At 45.6% G+C, this 20,248-nt stretch overlaps 2 protein-coding genes across 11 annotated transcripts in view; both read left to right on the plus strand.

The window, feature by feature from the left end:
- The first annotated feature begins 367 nt into the window (after nucleotides 1-367).
- On the plus strand, nucleotides 368-13,454 carry LOC106576719 (caspase-2). 9 transcript variants are annotated; one of them, XM_045700219.2, is made up of 13 exons: nucleotides 400-456; nucleotides 904-989; nucleotides 1,119-1,299; nucleotides 1,720-1,881; nucleotides 2,017-2,157; nucleotides 3,938-4,010; nucleotides 4,551-4,642; nucleotides 5,464-5,646; nucleotides 7,367-7,495; nucleotides 7,583-7,673; nucleotides 7,786-7,974; nucleotides 10,979-11,088; nucleotides 11,194-13,454. In XM_045700219.2, the coding sequence occupies exons 3-13, from the start codon at nucleotides 1,147-1,149 to the stop codon at nucleotides 11,326-11,328; spliced, it is 1,458 nt and encodes a 485-aa protein (XP_045556175.1). In that variant the 5' UTR covers nucleotides 400-456; nucleotides 904-989; nucleotides 1,119-1,146; the 3' UTR covers nucleotides 11,329-13,454. The 9 variants fall into 9 exon arrangements, with proteins under 9 accessions (XP_014009548.1, XP_014009588.1, XP_014009573.1 ...); XM_014154080.3 differs by having other exon boundaries at nucleotides 1,143-1,299; XM_014154073.3 differs by lacking the exon at nucleotides 904-989 and having other exon boundaries at nucleotides 368-456; nucleotides 1,143-1,299.
- Nucleotides 13,455-14,453: 999 nt separating this feature from the next.
- The window catches only part of LOC106575853 (chloride channel protein), a 41,179-nt gene continuing 35,384 nt past the window's right edge, over nucleotides 14,454-20,248 (plus strand). For both annotated transcript variants that reach the window (XM_045700257.2, XM_045700261.2), the window contains exon 1: nucleotides 14,454-14,857. In XM_045700257.2, coding sequence (XP_045556213.2) covers nucleotides 14,807-14,857 — 51 coding nt within the window. In that variant the 5' untranslated portion in view covers nucleotides 14,454-14,806. The remainder of the gene's footprint in view (nucleotides 14,858-20,248) is intronic.

A 20,248-nucleotide genomic window follows, 5' to 3' on the forward strand; every position in this document is an offset into this window, starting at 1 on the left:
CATTTGCGCAATAAGGTCTATTATGTCGTGCCATTTTAAGTATCATTTCTCACATCAATCAACAGTATTTGGGCAAACATGGATTTCTCACAATCAAAAATTCCTTGTGGACAGATGTGAGCTGTTTCCAGTTCATTCCTGAATCCCACTCTCTTATTTCCTACAAATTACATGCCATCCTCTCTACTTCGTCTAAACATTAGATAGCTGTTTATGTTAGTCTTCCATGATCTTATCAATTGGTTGATCATTTACTGTAACAACAGGTACAAATTAAAAATTCATTTGATTAATATGTTTCCAACCACGCCCTCGCCATGGGAAAACTGACTTGTATTCGCCCAGGAAAACGTCAATCCAAATTCCCCCGAACTGCATTGGCTGTAATTCAACACAATGAATTTAGACCACTACCATTTCCACACATTGCAGAGGCGCGGAAGTTGGTTTAGTAGGGTACGTTATGTTGTTAAATTGTGCGAAATAACTTCAAATACAGTTAGTGAAATCTATTTTTAAGGACATATGGTTTGGGAGCAGATGAACGCATTGAAAGTGTTCTGAATGTTTGAAATCCTCGAAAAAAATAACATCCCAACGTTAGCATGCCGATGTAACAATGTGTTAAGCGAACCTGACTGGTTAACGTTAGCTATTTGCATATCTAAAGTTAAATGTACATTGTTTTCTGAAATGCAACGATACTGACATTTGCTTACAATTTAGTATTGTTCGGACGTAAAAGTGATGTCAACTATTCCTTCACACATTAATTATTAGCTAGCTAACGCGTTCGCTGGAGACAGCTTGCTACCTAACAGCCATTGTAAGTATCTGCTGCGTCTTACCAGACTGGAAAGAATAGGAGATATAACTACCAATTTCTTTCTCGTATTCATCCAGACGCTACTATAGCTAGCTAGTATGATGTTAGTTGTCTTACAGAAAGACACATTCAGGATCCTTACCACTACGATTTAGAAAGCAAGGTAAGTTGAGCTATTGTAATAGCTAGATACAATGCCAATGAGTAACGTTAATACGTTGTTGTTGAGAAGCTAGGCCTATATACCGCGCCACGGTTTTGCAAGAAGAATGGAAGTTGACAGTAAATGAAGCGGTTTCCTGTGTCTCGTCTGTAGCAGAATGTTGGGGGAATGCGGTATGCTGGAACGAGACAGAAGGGGGCTACGGAAATGCTCTGTGACTCTCTGCAAAGAGATGGTGGTAGACGAGCTGTTCATTCAGTCGCTGCAGACAGACGACATTCTTACCGACAGCATGGCAGAAAGCATCCTGGTATGTTGTGTTCACCATGTTAAATTGTGTAGCTCGATACTACTACTACCAGGTCGGGTGACTTATGACACTATCAACGTCCAAAAAAATGCATGCATTCATGGCCCAAATGTCTTATTGTTGATTTATGTAATTAACTTCAATCATGTAATCAAATGTGAATGTTAGTGTAGATCAGGGTTTCCCAAACTCGGTCCTTGAAACTCGTCCTTGCCCCCTGTGTGCATGTTTAAAAATGTTTTGCCCTAGCACTACACAGCTGATTGAAATAATCGAAGCTTGATGATGAGTTGTTTATTTGAATCATGTGTACTGCTAGGACAAAAACCAAAACATCCAGGGGGGGGGGGGGCAGAGTAGATTACCATGTCTTTCACTTTATATTTTTTGTAATCTGTGTTGATATCCGTTGTTCCCCAGGCGGAGCCGACCTCCCACAAGCGGAGCTGGCGTCTGCTGTCCCTGCTCCCCAAGCGTGGTCCCAGAGCCTTCAGCAGCTTCTGCTCAGCACTGAGAGACACAGAGCAGCAGCACCTATGTGCCCTGCTCACAGAGTCACCAGAGAGGGACGGAGAGAGACAAGTGAGTGGGCACTGGGTGCCACACAACACAATAATCAGACGTTGATCCAGACAGACGAGCAGAAGGACAAAGATAGAAAGGGAGAGGGGTGAGCGCCACAACCAACCTAAGCCTCAAACTGTGCCCCTTACACAGTGTCCCCAGACAGCTAGGGCGAAAGACAGGGCTGAGGAGGTGATTTCCACAACATACCCAATCCAAGCTTCAGGCCGCTACGCCCTATTCACAAAGACCCCAGTTAAAGATGGTGAGAAAGAGAGGGATGAAGAGAAAGAGGTGAGCTCTACCCAACACCTAAGCCAAGCTACAGACTAAGTTAGAATATTTTCCTGGTATTTTACAAATGTTCCATCCCAAGAATAAAATAACTTTTCTCCCGAGTAACCCTGTATTTCCCTCCGAAACTGGAAGTGTCATTGAAAAACATAAAGCATATGTAATGAAAAACATTCAAACCTAATGCTACCTGAGTCTGATACATTTTTACGAGCCCTACATTAAAGACATTTAATGAGCCCAAAGCCCAAATAATTGTGCCATTATCTATAGGATATAGGCTACTGCGCATTACACACGACAGGGAAGCATAAAACCACATAGATGTAGCTAGCTATATGCTCTCTTGGGTAAATGCATGAAACAAGCTCCAGTAGGCTAAACTTTTTGAGTGGGAACTGTATTACTGTATTGTATTATACTGTATTATATGGACTGGAATTACGCACATCGTTCAAACCATGATAAAGCAGAAGAGAACATGAAGATTGAATGGTTATGGGTCTGAATAAATAACTGCCGCTATCGCACGCATTCACTGTTCTTTCAAACTACCCGTGAGTTCTGTTGGCTGCTGTATTTAACATTCAGCAAAAAATATATTGCGTCCTTCGAATACTCTATTGGTGTAAGAAATGCAAAAAGAATTGTCTAGCTTTTCCTGCATGGGATTCAGAACTAAGGAGTGTTTTTTTAAGGAGAGGCCAGTGGAGCACAGGCGCTTGCGTATTGTGCAAGAGTCAGAGGCTAAAAGTTAGATGCTTATTATGCATTACCCATCATTAATTAGCTAAATATAAGGCTAATAATGTATTACCTGAAAGAGGTAGGCTAGAACATTATCTATCTCAATTTAGAACAGGATTATCTATTTTGGATGCAATTTGAATGGAGTTGATAGTGTGTTCACTGATTTAAAGCAACGATAGAGTTATAGGCTGTTTTTAAAACTCTCGAACTGCAATAAACATTTTTTTTTTTTACAAAAACAAGGTGACCCCTGAAAGCCAGGTGGAGATGGGTAAATTAGACGGGCATTTGCTCTTTATATTACTGTAGCATAGGCTATGCTGCAGTCAATGTAGGCCTACCTGTCACAAGAAAAAACGTTACCATGATGAGATGATACAGGAAGCGTAACTGCTGCTTTTGCAACAGCTAATGGGGATCCTAATAAAATACCAATACAGTAGGTCTACATGCATTGTGAACTGCGCTCCATACTGAGATGGGCTGTCTGTCCCAAACCTGAGCGTTGATTCATCAATCAGCAGCCGTAGAGAAACCAGATTTGGACATCGCATATCATTTTAACAGTTCCATTTCACGCCATGCTGTTCATATAAGTCATTTATTATAATTTACCGGTTTCTCGCAGTTATTTATCCCGGGAAAGGGGAGTGGTTTTGGACGGTAAATCTCGGAAACCGGGTTCCTGCCATTCAACCCTACTACAGACTGTCCCCCCCAGGTAGTCGCTAGAGAAAGAAGTGACCAGAACACTCCCAACCCAGGCTACAGACTGCTGTAACAGGAAGAAAGAGGGGGATGGGGAGAAAGAGGGGAATAAGAAAAGAGGAGGAGAGATATAGATTAGGAGAGAGATGAGAATCAGCCATCACTCCCAACCCAAGCCTCCTCTGGATGTTTTGGTATTCACACTGCAGACGAGAGAGAAAAAATAAGCAATGAACTGGTTTCGCCTATAAATGTTCAGATTGTATTGAGGTCGAAGGTAAGTTAAAACATGGTTCAATTCTCAATTTCCTTTGTCATTCAGAGATATGTGGACTCTCCCCTCCCACTGCCCACCCAGGAGGGGATGGTTCCAGCCAAGAGAGCCAGAACACAAGGTGAGTAGAGCAGTCATCTGAGCTGGGTGCATTCAAGATCAGTTTTACAACTGTTTCATTCACAATATTTGCCCGTTTCCTAGGAGATCGTGGGAAGTGGGAGGGATTGTTTGTGTGGTTGTTTGGGAGGGGAAAAAGGTATAAATGTAATCATTCTGTTTGTTGGCTTGCAACTCAGTAAAAAGCTTATTTTTAATAAACCCAATAAAACTGTGTAAAATGAAAATGTCCCAATTGAGTCCAGTTGTATACTTTGATCAGTGTGGAAGCAGTGTTCTGTAGCCTTGGTATGGAGTGCCACTGCCCAGCCAGTCTCACCACCTGCAGGCACCACACCCGTGTGACTTGCTCACATAGCTGTAGTACAAAGGTTGTTACAACACCATTATATGTTGCTAACAGCTTCCATTTCAAGGCAGAAACGTGACCTTGAATGGAACCCTGCTCTGATATGCGTTATTGTAATTGTTTGTCTCCACTGGTGTATTTTATGGAATGAAATACACGCAGGGTGTAATGTCATTCTAATATGTGTTTCAGAGTCAATGGAGATGTGTCTGGATGCAGACAGTCCCATCACCAGCCCTGTTCTTCCCTGTACACCAGACTTCTACCTCTCACACTGCCAACAGGTACAACGCTCACTGTTAATACAAACCAGTAAATCACCTGTCTGTACCATGTCACTGCCAACAGGTAAAACACAACAGTCTCTGTCTGGTATCTCTTACCTGAGACAATTAACGTTGTTAACTGCTGTATATTTTTGGTTCTCATATTTGTCACTGCAAATACAACTATTATAATACAATGCAACTTTATGCAATCCCCTAGGGCAGTTAGTTTCAAGGCAGCAGCCACTGCAACATGCACCTTTGCAACAAACACATGCATGCACTTCCTGTGTCCAGAATGTGTTTCCAGCTGCTGTTTAGCTGCATTGTCCCCCAAGGTATTTCTAGGGAGCAGCAGAGCAGATCTTCCTATTCATCCACCTCAACCTGTAACAGCTGTTGAAGTGTCTCCACTCTAAACAGACAGCTATTAGACTTCTGCAGTATAGACAGAGTTTAGACAGTACCAGGGGAGTCCCACTGGTCCGTAGAAGACGATCTCTGTCTAGACCACAGTCAGTTTGACAGGAAAGAGACACGGGGAGAATTCCCCCAGCCCATATGTTCAAGTCTCTGTAAACCTGCTGAGGTTGGGGATGATTCATCACTGAGCTCCACTGGGGTGTAAAACTGTCATTGAAGTACATGGACAGAAACCACAACAAACACTGCTGAGAACAGCAGCAATGTAAGCACATTATTTTCCTTCAGGTAAACCATGTCATATTCTCATGCTGCTTTTTTGTGTCTCTTGTCCCTCCCTCTTTTCTCCTCCTTTCCCTCTCTCCTCCCCTCACACTTTCTCTCTCCTCCCCCTCTCCTCTCTTTCTCCCCTTCAGTCCTATAGTATGGTATCTAGTCCTCGTGGCCTGGCCTTGGTGATCAGTAATGTCTCCTTTGACCCCTGTGCTGCTCCTGACCTGGACTCCAGGAAGGGAGGGGAGGTGGACGAGGAGGTCCTCAGGAAGGTGTTCACTGAGCTGGACTACATAGTCACCGTCCGGAGAGACCTCACAGCTCCGGTAACAGAGACATACAGTTGAAGTCGGAAGTTTACATACACCTTAGCCAAATACATTTAAATGTTTTTCACAATTCCTGACATTTAATCCTAGTAAAAATTCCCTATCTTAGGTCAGTTAGGATCACTTTATTTTAAGAATGTGAAATGTCAGAATAATAGTAGAGTGATTTATTTCAGCTTTTATTTCTTTCATCACATTTCCAGTGGATCAGAAGTTTACATACACTCAATTAGTATTTGGTAGCATTGCCTTTAAATTGTTGAACTTGGGTCAAACGTTTCAGGTAGCCTTCCACAAGCTTCCCACAATAAGTTGGGTGAATTTTGGCCCATTCCTCCTGACAGAGCTGGTGTAACTGAGTCAGGTTTGTATGCCTCCTTGCTCGCACATGCTTTTTCAGTTCTGCCCACAAATTTTATATAGGATTGAGGTCAGGACTTTGTGATGGCCACTCCAATACCTTGACTTTAATGTCCTTAAGCCATTTTGCCACAACTTTGGAAGTATGCTTGGGGTCATTGTCCATTTGGAAGACCCATTTGTGACCAAGCTTTGACTTCCTGACTGATGTCTGGAGATGTTGCTTCAATATATCCACTTAGAGGTATGACGGCTGCGTGGTCCCATGGTGTTTATACTTGCGTACTATTGTTTGTACAGATGAACGTGGTACCTTCAGGCGCTTGTAAATTGCTCCCAGGGATGAACCAGACTTGTGGAGGTCTACAACTTTTTTTTTTCTGAGGTCTTGGCTTATTTCTTTAGATTTTCCCATGATGCCAAGCAGAGAGGCACTGAGTTTGAAGGTATGCTGTTATGAACCCCTTTGGCCCTGCAGCCTAGGGGGGATGGAAACGAGGCCCGTAACATATCTCATGTAAATCACAATAGTGAAAAGGAACAGTGAGAACTAATAACCACAGACAACTTAAATCTAGTAGGGGAGAAGGAGAGAAAAGAAATACACACAGGATACCTGTATCTGTAACATATGCCTTGAAATACATCCACAGGTACACCTCCAATTGACTCAAATTATGTCAATTAGCCTATCAGAAGCTTCTAAAGCTGTGACATCATTTTCTTAGATTTTCCAAACTGTTTAAAGGCACAGTCAACTTAGTGTATGTAAACTTCTGTCCCACTGGAATTGTGATACAGTGAATTATAAGTGAAATAATCTGTCTGTAAACAATTGTTGGAAAAATTACTTGTGTCATGCACAAAGTAGATGTCCTAACCGACTTGCCAAAACTATAGTTTGTTAACAAGAAATTTGTGGAGTGGTTGAAAAACAAGTTTTAATGACTCCAACCTCAGTGTATGTAAACTTCTGACTTCAACTGTATATACACACACACAGTGTAAGACAGTGGTGCCAGAGGTACAGCAGTGCTTCAACCAACGTGGACTATATCGGTGGATCCCCCACTAGCTTCAATCAGTGGCACTCAGGCATTAGTTTGCCTTGATCTTCAGATAGACCTGTTGCTATTAGAGTCATGGTGTTAGCTAGTGGAGACAGCTGTTTGCAGAATTGGTCTTTCCATGACCATTTGTTTACAATGTAAAGAACAAAAGGTGAATTTACAGCTCTACACTTCCTCTCTATATAACTAGTGGCGCTTGCACTTTGTGTCAAAATGTACCAAAATAATTCTAGAAGTGCTATGTAATTAGAATATAGTTTAATACCTGATTGATCTCTCTCTGACAGGGCATGCGGGCGTGCATTGAGCAGTTTGGCAGACGGCAGCAGCACCAGACAGTATCCAGCTGTGTGGTGTGTCTGCTGTCCCATGGAGTAGAGGGGGCTATCTACGGCACAGACGGACAGCTACTGGAGGTGTGTGGGACCTCATTCAGTTGAGAGTGAAACCCTTTCTCTCTGATGATGATAATCATATTAATTTAATCTCTGTCTCTCTCTCAGTTGGACTGGGTGTTTGAGGCGTTTGACAACGCCCACTGTCCTCTACTGCAGAATAAACCCAAGATGTTCTTCATTCAGGCCTGCAGAGGAGGTGAGCTCACATGATCTCTCTGCCCTCACTCTCCCTCCTTCCCTTTCCCCAACCCTCCCTCCCCTGTTCTCTTCTTCTAACCCGTCTTCTCTCTGTCTCTGTCTCCCTCCAGAGGAGATGGACTGTGGGGTGGAGCAGTCAGACGGGCCAGAGAGGACCCAGTCTCCTGGCTGTGAACAGAGGGATGCAGGGAGGGAGGGAGAGGGCGATGGAGACACCAGGCAGATGGAGGAGAGAGGCAGGCTCAGAGTCAAACTGCCCCAGCGCTCTGACATGATCTGCGGCTTCGCCTCCCTCAAAGGTGTGTGTGTGTGTGTGCTTATGTGTGTTGTCTGAGTCGGTTTATGATGTGAATGTTGGAATATTTGGTGGTATTTCTTTGTAATGTCTGTTGGGCCCTGCTAGGTAATGTAGTGTCTGTTGGGCCCTGCTAGGTAATGTGGTGTCTGTTGGGCCCTGCTAGGTAATGTGGTGTCTGTTGGGCCCTGCTAGGTAATGTGGTGTCTGTTGGGCCCTGCTAGGTAATGTGGTGTCTGTTGGGCCCTGCTAGGTAATGTAGTGTCTGTTGGGCCCTGCTAGGTAATGTGGTGTCTGTTGGGCCCTGCTAGGTAATGTGGTGTCTGTTGGGCCCTGCTAGGTAATGTGGTGTCTGTTGGGCCCTGCTAGGTAATGTAGTGTCTGTTGGGCCCTGCTAGGTAATGTGGTGTCTGTTGGGCCCTGCTAGGTAATGTGGTGTCTGTTGGGCCCTGCTAGGTAATGTAGTGTCTGTTGGGCCCTGCTAGGTAATGTGGTGTCTGTTGGGCCCTGCTAGGTAATGTGGTGTCTGTTGGGCCCTGCTAGGTAATGTGGTGTCTGTTGGGCCCTGCTAGGTAATGTAGTGTCTGTTGGGCCCTGCTAGGTAATGTGGTGTCTGTTGGGCCCTGCTAGGTAATGTGGTGTCTGTTGGGCCCTGCTAGGTAATGTAGTGTCTGTTGGGCCCTGCTAAGTAATGTAGTGTCTGTTGGGCCCTGCTAGGTAATGTAGTGTCTGTTGGGCCCTGCTAGGTAATGTAGTGTCTGTTGGGCCCTGCTAAGTAATGTAGTGTCTGTTGGGCCCTGCTAGGTAATGTGGTGTCTGTTGGGCCCTGCTAGGTAATGTAGTGTCTGTTGGGCCCTGCTAAGTAATGTAGTGTCTGTTGGGCCCTGCTAAGTAATGTAGTGTCTGTTGGGCCCTGCTAGGTAATGTGGTGTCTGTTGGGCCCTGCTAGGTAATGTAGTGTCTGTTGGGCCCTGCTAGGTAATGTAGTGTCTGTTGGGCCCTGCTAAGTAATGTAGTGTCTGTTGGGCCCTGCTAGGTAATGTGGTGTCTGTTGGGCCCTGCTAGGTAATGTAGTGTCTGTTGGGCCCTGCTAAGTAATGTAGTGTCTGTTGGGCCCTGCTAGGTAATGTGGTGTCTGTTGGGCCCTGCTAGGTAATGTGGTGTCTGTTGGGCCCTGCTAGGTAATGTGGTGTCTGTTGGGCCCTGCTAGGTAATGTAGTGTCTGTTGGGCCCTGCTAGGTAATGTAGTGTCTGTTGGGCCCTGCTAGGTAATGTGGTGTCTGTTGGGCCCTGCTAGGTAATGTAGTGTCTGTTGGGCCCTGCTAGGTAATGTGGTGTCTGTTGGGCCCTGCTAGGTAATGTGGTGTCTGTTGGGCCCTGCTAAGTAATGTAGTGTCTGTTGGGCCCTGCTAGGTAATGTGGTGTCTGTTGGGCCCTGTTAGGTAATGTAGTGTCTGTTGGGCCCTGTTAGGTAATGTAGTGTCTGTTGGGCCCTGCTAGGTAATGTAGTGTCTGTTGGGCCCTGTTAGGTAATGTAGTGTCTGTTGGGCCCTGCTAGGTAATGTGGTGTCTGTTGGGCCCTGCTAGGTAATGTGGTGTCTGTTGGGCCCTGCTAGGTAATGTGGTGTCTGTTGGGCCCTGCTAGGTAATGTAGTGTCTGTTGGGCCCTGCTAGGTAATGTAGTGTCTGTTGGGCCCTGCTAGGTAATGTAGTGTCTGTTGGGCCCTGCTAGGTAATGTAGTGTCTGTTGGGCCCTGCTAGGTAATGTAGTGTCTGTTGGGCCCTGCTAGGTAATGTAGTGTCTGTTGGGCCCTGTTAGGTAATGTGGTGTCTGTTGGGCCCTGCTAGGTAATGTAGTGTCTGTTGGGCCCTGCTAGGTAATGTGGTGTCTGTTGGGCCCTGCTAGGTAATGTGGTGTCTGTTGGGCCCTGCTAGGTAATGTGGTGTCTGTTGGGCCCTGCTAGGTAATGTAGTGTCTGTTGGGCCCTGCTAGGTAATGTAGTGTCTGTTGGGCCCTGCTAGGTAATGTAGTGTCTGTTGGGCCCTGCTAGGTAATGTAGTGTCTGTTGGGCCCTGCTAGGTAATGTAGTGTCTGTTGGGCCCTGCTAGGTAATGTGGTGTCTGTTGGGCCCTGCTAGGTAATGTGGTGTCTGTTGGGCCCTGCTAGGTAATGTGGTGTCTGTTGGGCCCTGCTAGGTAATGTGGTGTCTGTTGGGCCCTGCTAAGTAATGTAGTGTCTGTTGGGCCCTGCTAGGTAATGTGGTGTCTGTTGGGCCCTGCTAGGTAATGTGGTGTCTGTTGGGCCCTGCTAGGTAATGTAGTGTCTGTTGGGCCCTGCTAGGTAATGTGGTGTCTGTTGGGCCCTGCTAGGTAATGTGGTGTCTGTTGGGCCCTGCTAGGTAATGTGGTGTCTGTTGGGCCCTGCTAGGTAATGTGGTGTCTGTTGGGCCCTGCTAGGTAATGTGGTGTCTGTTGGGCCCTGCTAGGTAATGTGGTGTCTGTTGGGCCCTGCTAGGTAATGTGGTGTCTGTTGGGCCCTGCTAGGTAATGTGGTGTCTGTTGGGCCCTGCTAGGTAATGTGGTGTCTGTTGGGCCCTGCTAGGTAATGTGGTGTCTGTTGGGCCCTGCTAGGTAATGTGGTGTCTGTTGGGCCCTGCTAGGTAATGTGGTGTCTGTTGGGCCCTGCTAGGTAATGTGGTGTCTGTTGGGCCCTGCTAGGTAATGTGGTGTCTGTTGGGCCCTGCTAGGTAATGTGGTGTCTGTTGGGCCCTGCTAGGTAATGTGGTGTCTGTTGGGCCCTGCTAGGTAATGTAGTGTCTGTTGGGCCCTGCTAGGTAATGTAGTGTCTGTTGGGCCCTGCTAGGTAATGTGGTGTCTGTTGGGCCCTGCTAGGTAATGTGGTGTCTGTTGGGCCCTGCTAGGTAATGTAGTGTCTGTTGGGCCCTGCTAGGTAATGTGGTGTCTGTTGGGCCCTGCTAGGTAATGTAGTGTCTGTTGGGCCCTGCTAGGCACTGCAGCCATGAGGAACACCAAGAGAGGATCCTGGTTCATCCAAGAGGTCAACTCAGCGCTCCGCTTCAGAGCCAGAGACACACACCTATCAGACATACTGGTGCAGGTAAACACACACACCACATATCACAGTCATAGTAAGTACATTTTCCCTCAATAAAGTAGTTATCAGCAAATTCAGTGCTAGTAACCTTTTCTAATCTGCCCTCAGGTGAATGGTCGTATTAAAGACAGAGAAGGCTATGCTCCTGGCACCCCCCACCATCGCTGTAAGGAGATGTCTGAATTCACCAGCTCCCTCTGCAAAGACCTCTACCTGTTCCCCAAGTACCACCCTCAGTACTGACACGCACACATTTCTGCACCCCTACAGCACCACACACATACCGCACCCACTACTGACACATACTGTTACACACACTCACAGAGGATTCATTCATTCACATTTGCTGTGCAAATTCCCTCTCACAGACAAACTCTTGGAAAGGAAAATGGAATAAGTTGTTGTAAGTCTGTGTGCTTGGTAATGGGCATGAAGTATACATGACTGGTATGCAGCTGATGTGTGTACCTACCTATCAGCTAGGCCTGCTATATGTGTATCTGTGCCAGTTAGAAATGGGATTGAAATGTTCTAGGAAATATTTTAGCTCGCTAACACACCAGAATATATTTAAATGTATCACTTTTAATTTCTAACTAAACAGTAACTTTTGGGTTTCAAGTTTATTCTTTTTTTAAACGTATTTTGTATGCAGATCTATTTTTATCAATTTATTTTCTATCAAATCATTTTTAAGCTGTTTTTTGTAAGAATTGTAAAGCCCTTGTCTCCTTTTTGTATTGAAAAATGTTTATTATAAAATGCATGTCATTATATGCATTAGAATAGGAAATCCCCCTGACCAAATGAAGGTGTGTCCATCTGATGGGCAGACAGGTGATGGTGTAAAGTTATTGGCTGAGGATGCAGCATGGAGGGAGCTGCATTTCAATACCTTACTGTTTTTACACCCTCCTCCTAGTAATCTGAGTCTTCCACTGAAGGATACTGGAACAAGTAGATAAGATATTGGGAGTTTCAGGTTTGTTAGGAATGATTTGATGTGTTATTGAGGCAACAAGTGTACTGCATTCCATTTGAATAGAATGGAGTCATGACCATTTCTCTCACAAACAACTGTCCTCCTCCCCCTCCCATCTCTCTACCTCCATAAGGGGGTTACGGTCTAAGGCACTGCATCTCAGTGCAAGAGGCGTCACTACAGTCCCTGTTTCGAATGCAGGCTGTGTCACATCTGGCTGTGATTGGGAGTCCCATAGGGCGGCGCACAATTGGCCCAGCGTCGCGTCATCCAGGTTTGGCCGGGGTAGGCCGTCATTGTAAATAAGAATTTGTTCTTAACTGACTTGCCTAGTTAAATAAAGGTTAAATAAAACATTTAGGTTAATTAATGTTGGAACTACACTGGTAACCAGACTTATTACTTAGATGTGATGAAAGAAATGTCAACATTTTATTTAAATTAGTTACATTTATATGTTACACCAATGAATTATATTAGAATTCTATGTAACTGCTTGTCATCTCTGGTCAACTTGAGACCTAAGTTATCCACTGTCAACGTTTGCTTGACCATTAAGATTTCAGTTCACAAGATGGATGTACATCAAATGTATTTATATAGCCCTTCTTACATCAGCTGATATCACAAAGTGCTGTACAGAAACCCAGCCTAAAACCCCAAACAGCAAGCAATGCAGGTGTAGAAGCACGGTGGCATGGATGTTTTAAAGATGTATTGATTGATTTTAAAGCAGCTACAGTATTTTCCTTTTCGATTTGATATGCAATATTCCATAACAATGTGTGCCATGTGAAATATGTGTTAAGTATTGTCTTTAAAATACTTGGTTTATCATTTACATAGGATGACGCATCACATTCAAGTGTATGAGCAGCAATATTGATGTTTCTCAGAATGAGTAGCGGTGTGTTTGATTCTAACAGTGTTGTAGGGAAGAGTGATATGACAGGAACAGTATGAATTGAGCTGTTGACCAACCAATCACAGAGTCAACGCGTAGTGATAATCTTTAAAACCAGTTCTACAGAGATCCTGTTAAATAGTATTCTAATTCTATGGACAGTTCACCCCAAAATCAAAGTGCCAGATGTTAGACGTTTTCCATTCGGTTTGAAGCCTCTAGTTCGGTTTCAACTAACTTAATGTGTACAATATAGCATCTACACAACCGGTGTGGTTGAAAGCCATGTTTTTTGAAATTGTAAATGTTCAGAAAGTGGATTTTGTGGTGAAGTAGATTATCCCTTGAAAGTGAAGTACTGAGGGCTGGGGTTCACTGCCGTAAGCTAAGGAGCTGCTGGGGATGTGGGGGAAGATGACTGTATTTATGTCTAAAGCAAAGACTGCCAAATGTTCAAGAAAATAAACAGCCTTTTGTTTTGTTTCTATGACTTGAATTTCTATAAGTTGTGTTGACATTCACTGTGTGCTGCGTGCATGAGTGTGTATGAGAGAGCACTGTACATGTGTACACTATGCATGATATATTTTGATCTCTCCTTGTTGCTGTTTGTTTATATCGCAGTGTACATCCAGTCCCCCTCTCAGTGTACTGGTATAGTATAACTCACATAACCCTGTAGTAAGGACTGTTTCATGACTGTACGATATGCGTCATGATTCACACACTGACCACCACCACTGTGATAATGTTCTCTGTGTATCAGGTAGTGCCTCAGCCAGCTGTCCATAATCATTCTCCCTGACACTCATCACACACTCGCTCGCGGTCGGAGTGACACATTTCTCTCTGGCCACCGCCATGCAGTGAGATTAGGTTGTGATGTGGTGGCGTGTGGTCTCCAAAGCAGAGAAGGGATTGGTGGGGCCGGGGCCATTCTCTCTCTCGCTCTCTTTAGGCCGGCCATGTGCCATGCTGTCTCATCCGGCTGAAATGGAAACAGGTGATTTCAGATCAGTAAACATGATTGAGTTAGAACCACTTCAGACTTTTGAGATGCACGCCTACAACTCAGACTGAAAACCATTATATCAGAAGGGATAGATGGCGATGTTTATTATGGTGACTGCTACATCTAGCCTAGGGAAGTCCATTACAGATTGCTGATAGGGAATTGGTATGTTGATACAGCAGGGGGAATGATGGCTTTGGAGCATGTGAGGGGTTTGAAGGGATAGCCTTGCATCATTGGCTGATGAGTTGATACCTGTCATGGGGGTGTTATGTGCACCCACCCTCACGTTGCAGGGGCAGCCCCGTGGGGGGTGGCATCACCCTCACCCCTGACTGCCCAAACAAAAACACCCCATCCAAAAACAAAGATGTAATGGCCCATGGGTCTGGCTGGCCTGCTCACGGGGATAAGAGGCGTGTATGTGGGTCTGGCTGGCCTGCTCACGGGGATAAGAGGCGTGTATGTCAGTATCGGTGTGGTTAACGTGAGCCCTGCTGTGTGTGTGATTAGGTGTCTGCTGTTCTAATAAAGGAAAGCGCTGCGTCTGTCGCTGCCTCATATCACTACCAGGAGTCTCTGTACAGACGTCTTTCTGTTGACTGTCTTACAGGACAGGTGGAGGGAACACCGCCTCTGGATCAACTAGACAAGATTGGATCTGAACAAGTGTCAATCTCAAGTGTGTGTGTGTGTATGAATGTGTTAGAATGCATATGTAAGAAAGTGTGTGCACTCTTTGACGTGTGTGTTTAGCTGAGAGTGCGGGTGGAAATGCTGAAGCCACCAGCGGGGTTATTTTTGGGTCAGTGACAGCGTGTCAATGGCTGCAGATGAGTCACAAAGGAAGGCTCTGAGATACCAACAGACCCTGGTAGGTCTCTGTCTGTCTGTCCATCAGTCTGTCCACTTCTCACTCTCTACCTGTCTGAGTGTCCGTCCGTCTCTGTCCATCTCTCACTCTGCCCACCTCTCACTCTCTGCCCGTCTGTCCACCTCTCACTCTCTGCCCGTCTGTCCATCCGATCACTTCTCTCATTTTCAAATCAAATTTTATTTGTCAAATGCGTCGAATACAGCTGGTGTAGACTTTACCATGAAATGCTTGCTTATGAGCCCTTCCCAACAATGCAGAGTAAAAAACAAAATAATAGTAACACAAGGAATAAAATAAAATACAAGAATGGAACTATATACAGGGAGTACCAGTACCAGATCAAGAATGGAGCTAATTCCAGGGAGTACCAGATCAATGTGCAGAGGTACGAGGTATTTGAGGTAGATACAGTTGAAGTCGAAAGTTTACATACACCTTGGCCAAATACATTTAAACTCAGTTTTCACAATTCCTGACATTTAATGCTAGTAAAAATTCCCTGTCTTAGGTCAGTTAGGATCACCACTTGTTTTAAGAATGTGAAATGTCAGAATAACAGTAGAGAGAATGATTTTTTTTTATTTTCCCATGATGTCAAACAAAGAGGCAGTGAGTTTGAAGCTAGGCCTTGAAATACATCCACAGGTACACCTCCAATTGCCTCAAATTATGTCACGCTCTGACCTAGGAAAGCTGTGTTTTTCTTGTTTAGTTAGGTCAGGGTGTGATAGGTGGGTGGGCATTCTATGTTTTCGTTTTCTATGTTTTGGCCAGGTATGGTTTCCAATCAGAGGCAGCTGTTTATCGTTGTCTCTGATTGGAAGCCATACTTAGGCAGCCTGTTTTTCATGTGTTGTTGTGGGTAGTTGTTTTCTGTTTTGTCAAGTGTACCTGACGGAATTGTTGGCTGTCGTTTTGTTGTTTTTGGTTAAGTGTTTCATTAAAGAAAAGTATGAGCACTCTACACGCCGCGCCTTGGTCCCCTTTAGACGACCCTTGTTACAGAACTACCCACCATGATTGGATCAAGCCGGCGTGCCCAGGCAGAAATGGACACCTGGTCACATAAGGATTGGATGGAGAGGAGAAACTGGACTTGGGGCCAGGTAATCGAGTGATATCGGAGCCTACCTGGGAAGAACGAGAGGCAGCCCCCCCCCAAAAAAATTGGGGGGCACACGGGTAGTTTGGCTGGGCCAGGAGTGAGGCCTGAGTCAACTCCCCGTGCTTATTGTGGTGAGCATGTGCCTGCCTCTCGCACTCTCTCTCCAGTGCGCCTCCATAGCCCAGTACGTCCTGTGCCTGCTCCTCGCGCTCTCCCTCCAATGCGCCTCCATAATCCAGTACGTCCTGTGCCTGTTCTTCGCACTCTCCCTCCAGTTCGAAGCCATAGGCCTCCAGTGATAATCGATGGTCCGACGCCTCTAGAGATGATCCATGGCACTAAGCCTCTAGTGATGATCCATGGCCCGGAGCCTGTAGGGATGTTCAATTGCACGAAGCCTGCAGAGGTAATCCATGGCCCGGAACCTGTAGAGATAATCCTTGGCAAAAAGCCTGGAGGGATTATAAATGGTCCGGAGCCTGTAGGGGTAAACCATGGCACGAAGCCTCTAGGAATAATCCATGGCCCGGCACCTGTAGAGATGATCCATGGTAAGAAGCCTCCAGTGATGATCCATGGCGCGGAAGCTGTAGAGATGATCCATGGCATGGAGCCAGCAGCAACGGTCCCTAGTCCGGAACCTATTATGACGCCTCCCAGTCCGGAGCCTCCGGCGACGCTCTTCAGTCCGGAGCCTCCGGCGACGCTCCCCAGTCCGGAGCCTCCGGCGGCGGCCTTCAGCTTAAAGTCTTCAGCGGCGGTTGGCGTTTCAGAGCCTCCGGTGATGACCCACGGTCTGGTTCCTCCGGACACACAGAAGCGGGGGGATCAGTGGGCGGGGGGGGGGGGGGGGGGGTTCTACGCCCGGAACCAGAGCCGCCACCAAATATGGATGACCGCCCGGACCCTCCCCAATAGGTTCTGGTTTGCGGCCGGGAGTCCGCACCTTTGGGGGGGGGGGTACTGTCACGCTCTGACCTAGGAGAGCTGTGTTTTTCTTGTTTAGTTAGGTCAGGGTGTGATAGGTGGGTGGGCATTCTATGTTTTCGTTTTTTATGTTTTGGCCAGGTATGGTTTCCAATCAGAGGCAGCTGTTTATCGTTGTCTCTGATTGGAAGCCATACTTAGGCAGCCTGTTTTTCATGTGTTGTTGTGGGTAGTTGTTTTCTGTTTTGTCAAGTGTACCTGACGGAACTGTTGGCTGTCGTTTTGTTGTTTTTGGTTAAGTGTTTCATTAAAGAAAAGTATGAGCACTCTACACGCCGCGCCTTGGTCCCCTTTATACAACCCTTGTTACAAATGATGTCAATTAGCCTATCAGAAGCTTCTAAAGCCACAACATCATTTTCTGGAATTTTCCAAGCTGTTTAAAGGCACTGTTAACTTAGTGTATGTAAACTTCTGACCCACTGGAATTGTGATACAGTGAATTATAAGTGAAATAATCTGTCTGTTAACAATTGTGGGAAAAATTACTGGTCATGCACATAGTAGATGTCCTAACTGACTTGCCAAAACTATAGTTTGTTAACAAGATATTTGTGGAGTGGTTGAAAAACGAGTTTTAATGACTCCAACCTAAGTGTATGTAAACTTCCACCTTCAACTGTATGTACATGAAGGCAGGGTAAAGTGACGGCATCAGAATAGATAAGTGTAAAATAAAGAACAGTAGTAGCAGCAAATGACGTGTAAAAGTGTGTGTAATGTGTATGTAGGTGTTTTTCTGTTGTGTTGGTCTGCGTGTATGTGTGGGAGTGTCAATGTAATGTGTGTGAGTTAGTGTGTGCATATGGTTTGTATACAGTATATAGTCTAGTGAGTGTGCGTAGGGTCAGTGCAAGATAGTCATTGCAGATAGTTTGGGTACCATTCATTGACTATATAGTAGTCTGGCTATTTAGCAGTCGTATGGCTCACGGGTAGAAGTTCTTCCTCTGACACCGCCTGATATAGAGGTCCTGGATGGCAGGGAGCTCGGCCACAGTGATGTACTGGACTGACCGCACGACTCTTTTCAGCCTCCTGAGGCTGTGATGTGGGCGCCAAGGAACTTGAAGCTCTCGAACTGCTCCACTACAGCCCTGTCAATGTGGATGGGGGCATGCTCTCCCCTCTTTCTCCTGTAGTCCACATTCAGCTAATTGGTCTTTTTCCTTTGTACGTCTCTCCATTTGTCTCTTCCCTCTCTCTCTCTCTCTCTCTCTCTCTCTCTCTAACCTCAATAGTGTTCTGTGCTCAGGTGTTATGTGCTTGTTTGATCTGCTGGTGTGATGACATAAATATGTGACGCTGTAGAGAACCTAGTCCTCCCTCGTTCTCTCCTGTCTTCTTCAAGAGAATCTGAATGCTTGTTGCTTCTTCATGTACAAGATTGCATGGCCCACCACTCATCTATACACTGAGTATAGCAAACATTAGGAACACCTTTCTAATATTGAGTTGGAGACCTTGGAACAGCCTCAATTTCTCTGATGTGGCAAGATAGCACCGACAGACATGGCAGCTATGCTTCTAGCTCCTAAGCAACTTTGCAGTATTTAGTTTTTTGTGTTATTACATACAGCCGGAAATAACTTTTGGATATCAGAGCGACGATAACTGACCAGCATAATGACCAGGAATACGACTTTCCCGAATTGGATCCTTTGTTCGTACCCCCCAGGACAATTTAACCTATCCCAGAGGCTGCTCCAAGACGCCACAGGCGGAGAAGATGTATTTGGAGTGGACTTCTAGTCTGACTCAGGAGGCGTGCACACAATCCACCACTTCCTGAGTATATTACTTGCTTATGTTCAGTCTCTGGACAATAAAGTAAATGAGCTCAGGGTGAGGATCTCCTTCCAGAGAGACATCAGGGAGTGTAACATACTCTGTTTCACGGAATCATGGCTCTCTCGGGATATACTTTCCCTGTCCATACAGCCAGCTGGGATCTCAGTACATTGCGCAGACAGGAATAAAGAACTCTCCAGGAAGAAGAAGGGGGTGGTGTATGTTTCATGATTAACTGCTCATGGTGTGATTGTGATAACATACAGAAACTCAAGTCCTTTTGTTTCCCAGACCTAGAATTCCTCACAATCAAATGCAGACCGTATTACCTCCCAAGAGAATTATCTTCGGTTATAGTCACAGCGATGTATATTCCCCCTCAAGCCAATACCACAATGCCCCTCAAGGAACTACACTGGACTTTATGCAAACTAGAAACCACATATCCTGAGGCCACATTTATTGTAGCTGGGGACTTTAACAAAGCGAATTTGAGGAAAATTCTACCGAAGTTCTATCAACACTGACTGTAAGACCTTTATGAGTGTTAACTCTCGCAAGGCTGCCAGCCCAGACGACATCTCTAGCCGCATCCTCAGACCATGCACAGACCAGCTGGCTGGAGTGTTTACAGACATATTCAATCTCTCCCTATCCCAGTCTGCTGTCCCCACTTGCTTCAAGATGTCCACCATCGTTCCTGTACCCAAGAAAGCAAAGGTAACTGAACTAAATGACTATCACCCCGTAGCACTCACTTCTGTCATCATGAAGTGCTTTGAGAGGCTAGTTAAGGATCATATCACCTCTAACTTAACTGACACCCTAGACCCACTTCAATTTGCTTACCGCCCCAATAGATCCACAGACGATGCAATCGCCATCGCACTGCACACTGCCCTATCCTATATGGACAAGAGGAATACCTACATAAGAATGCTGTTCATTGACTATAGCTCAGCCTTCAACAGCATAGTACCCTGCAAGCTCATCATTAAGCTCGGCCCTGGGTCTAAACCCCGCCCTGTGCAACTGGGTCCTGGACTTCCTGACGGGCCACCCCCAGGTGTTGGAGGTTGGAAACAACTCCTCCACTTCACTGATCCTCAACACAGGGGCCCCACAAGGGTGTGTGCTCAGCCCCCTCCTGTATTCCCTTTTCACCCATGACTGCGTGGCTATGCACGCCTTCAACTCAATCATTAAGTTTGCAGATGCAACAGTAGTAGGCCTGATTACCAACAATGACGAGACATCCTACAGGGAGGAGGTGAGGGCCCTGGCAGTGTGGTGCCAGGAAAATAACCTCTCCCTCAACGTCAACAAAATGACGTTGCGAGTGTACTCATGAGTTTACCAGTCAAATTTCCAGGGTTAGAGGTTCCAAACCCATTCTATTCATTATATTTCTATGATCATGTCACTCTGTCTCCTATGCTTTATAATTTTTAATCCTCAACAGTGGAGGCTGGTGGGAGGAGCTATAGGAGGATGGGCTCAGTGTA

The sequence above is a fragment of the Salmo salar genome, chromosome 02 (assembly GCF_965601325.2).
Source record: "Salmo salar chromosome 02, fSalSal1, whole genome shotgun sequence".
Classification (NCBI taxonomy): Eukaryota; Metazoa; Chordata; class Actinopteri; order Salmoniformes; family Salmonidae; genus Salmo; species Salmo salar.

Excerpts from the sequence above, each read along its gene's own strand:
- LOC106576719 (XM_014154073.3), top strand. The coding sequence starts at position 1,147 with ATGTTGGGGGAATGCGGTATGCTGGAACGAGACAGAAGGGGGCTACGG. Across the intron at positions 2,158-3,937 it reads AGAGGGATGAAGAGAAAGAG|AGATATGTGGACTCTCCCCT; the intron begins GTGAGCTCTACC and ends TTTGTCATTCAG. Across the intron at positions 7,674-7,785 it reads CATTCAGGCCTGCAGAGGAG|AGGAGATGGACTGTGGGGTG; the intron begins GTGAGCTCACAT and ends GTCTCCCTCCAG.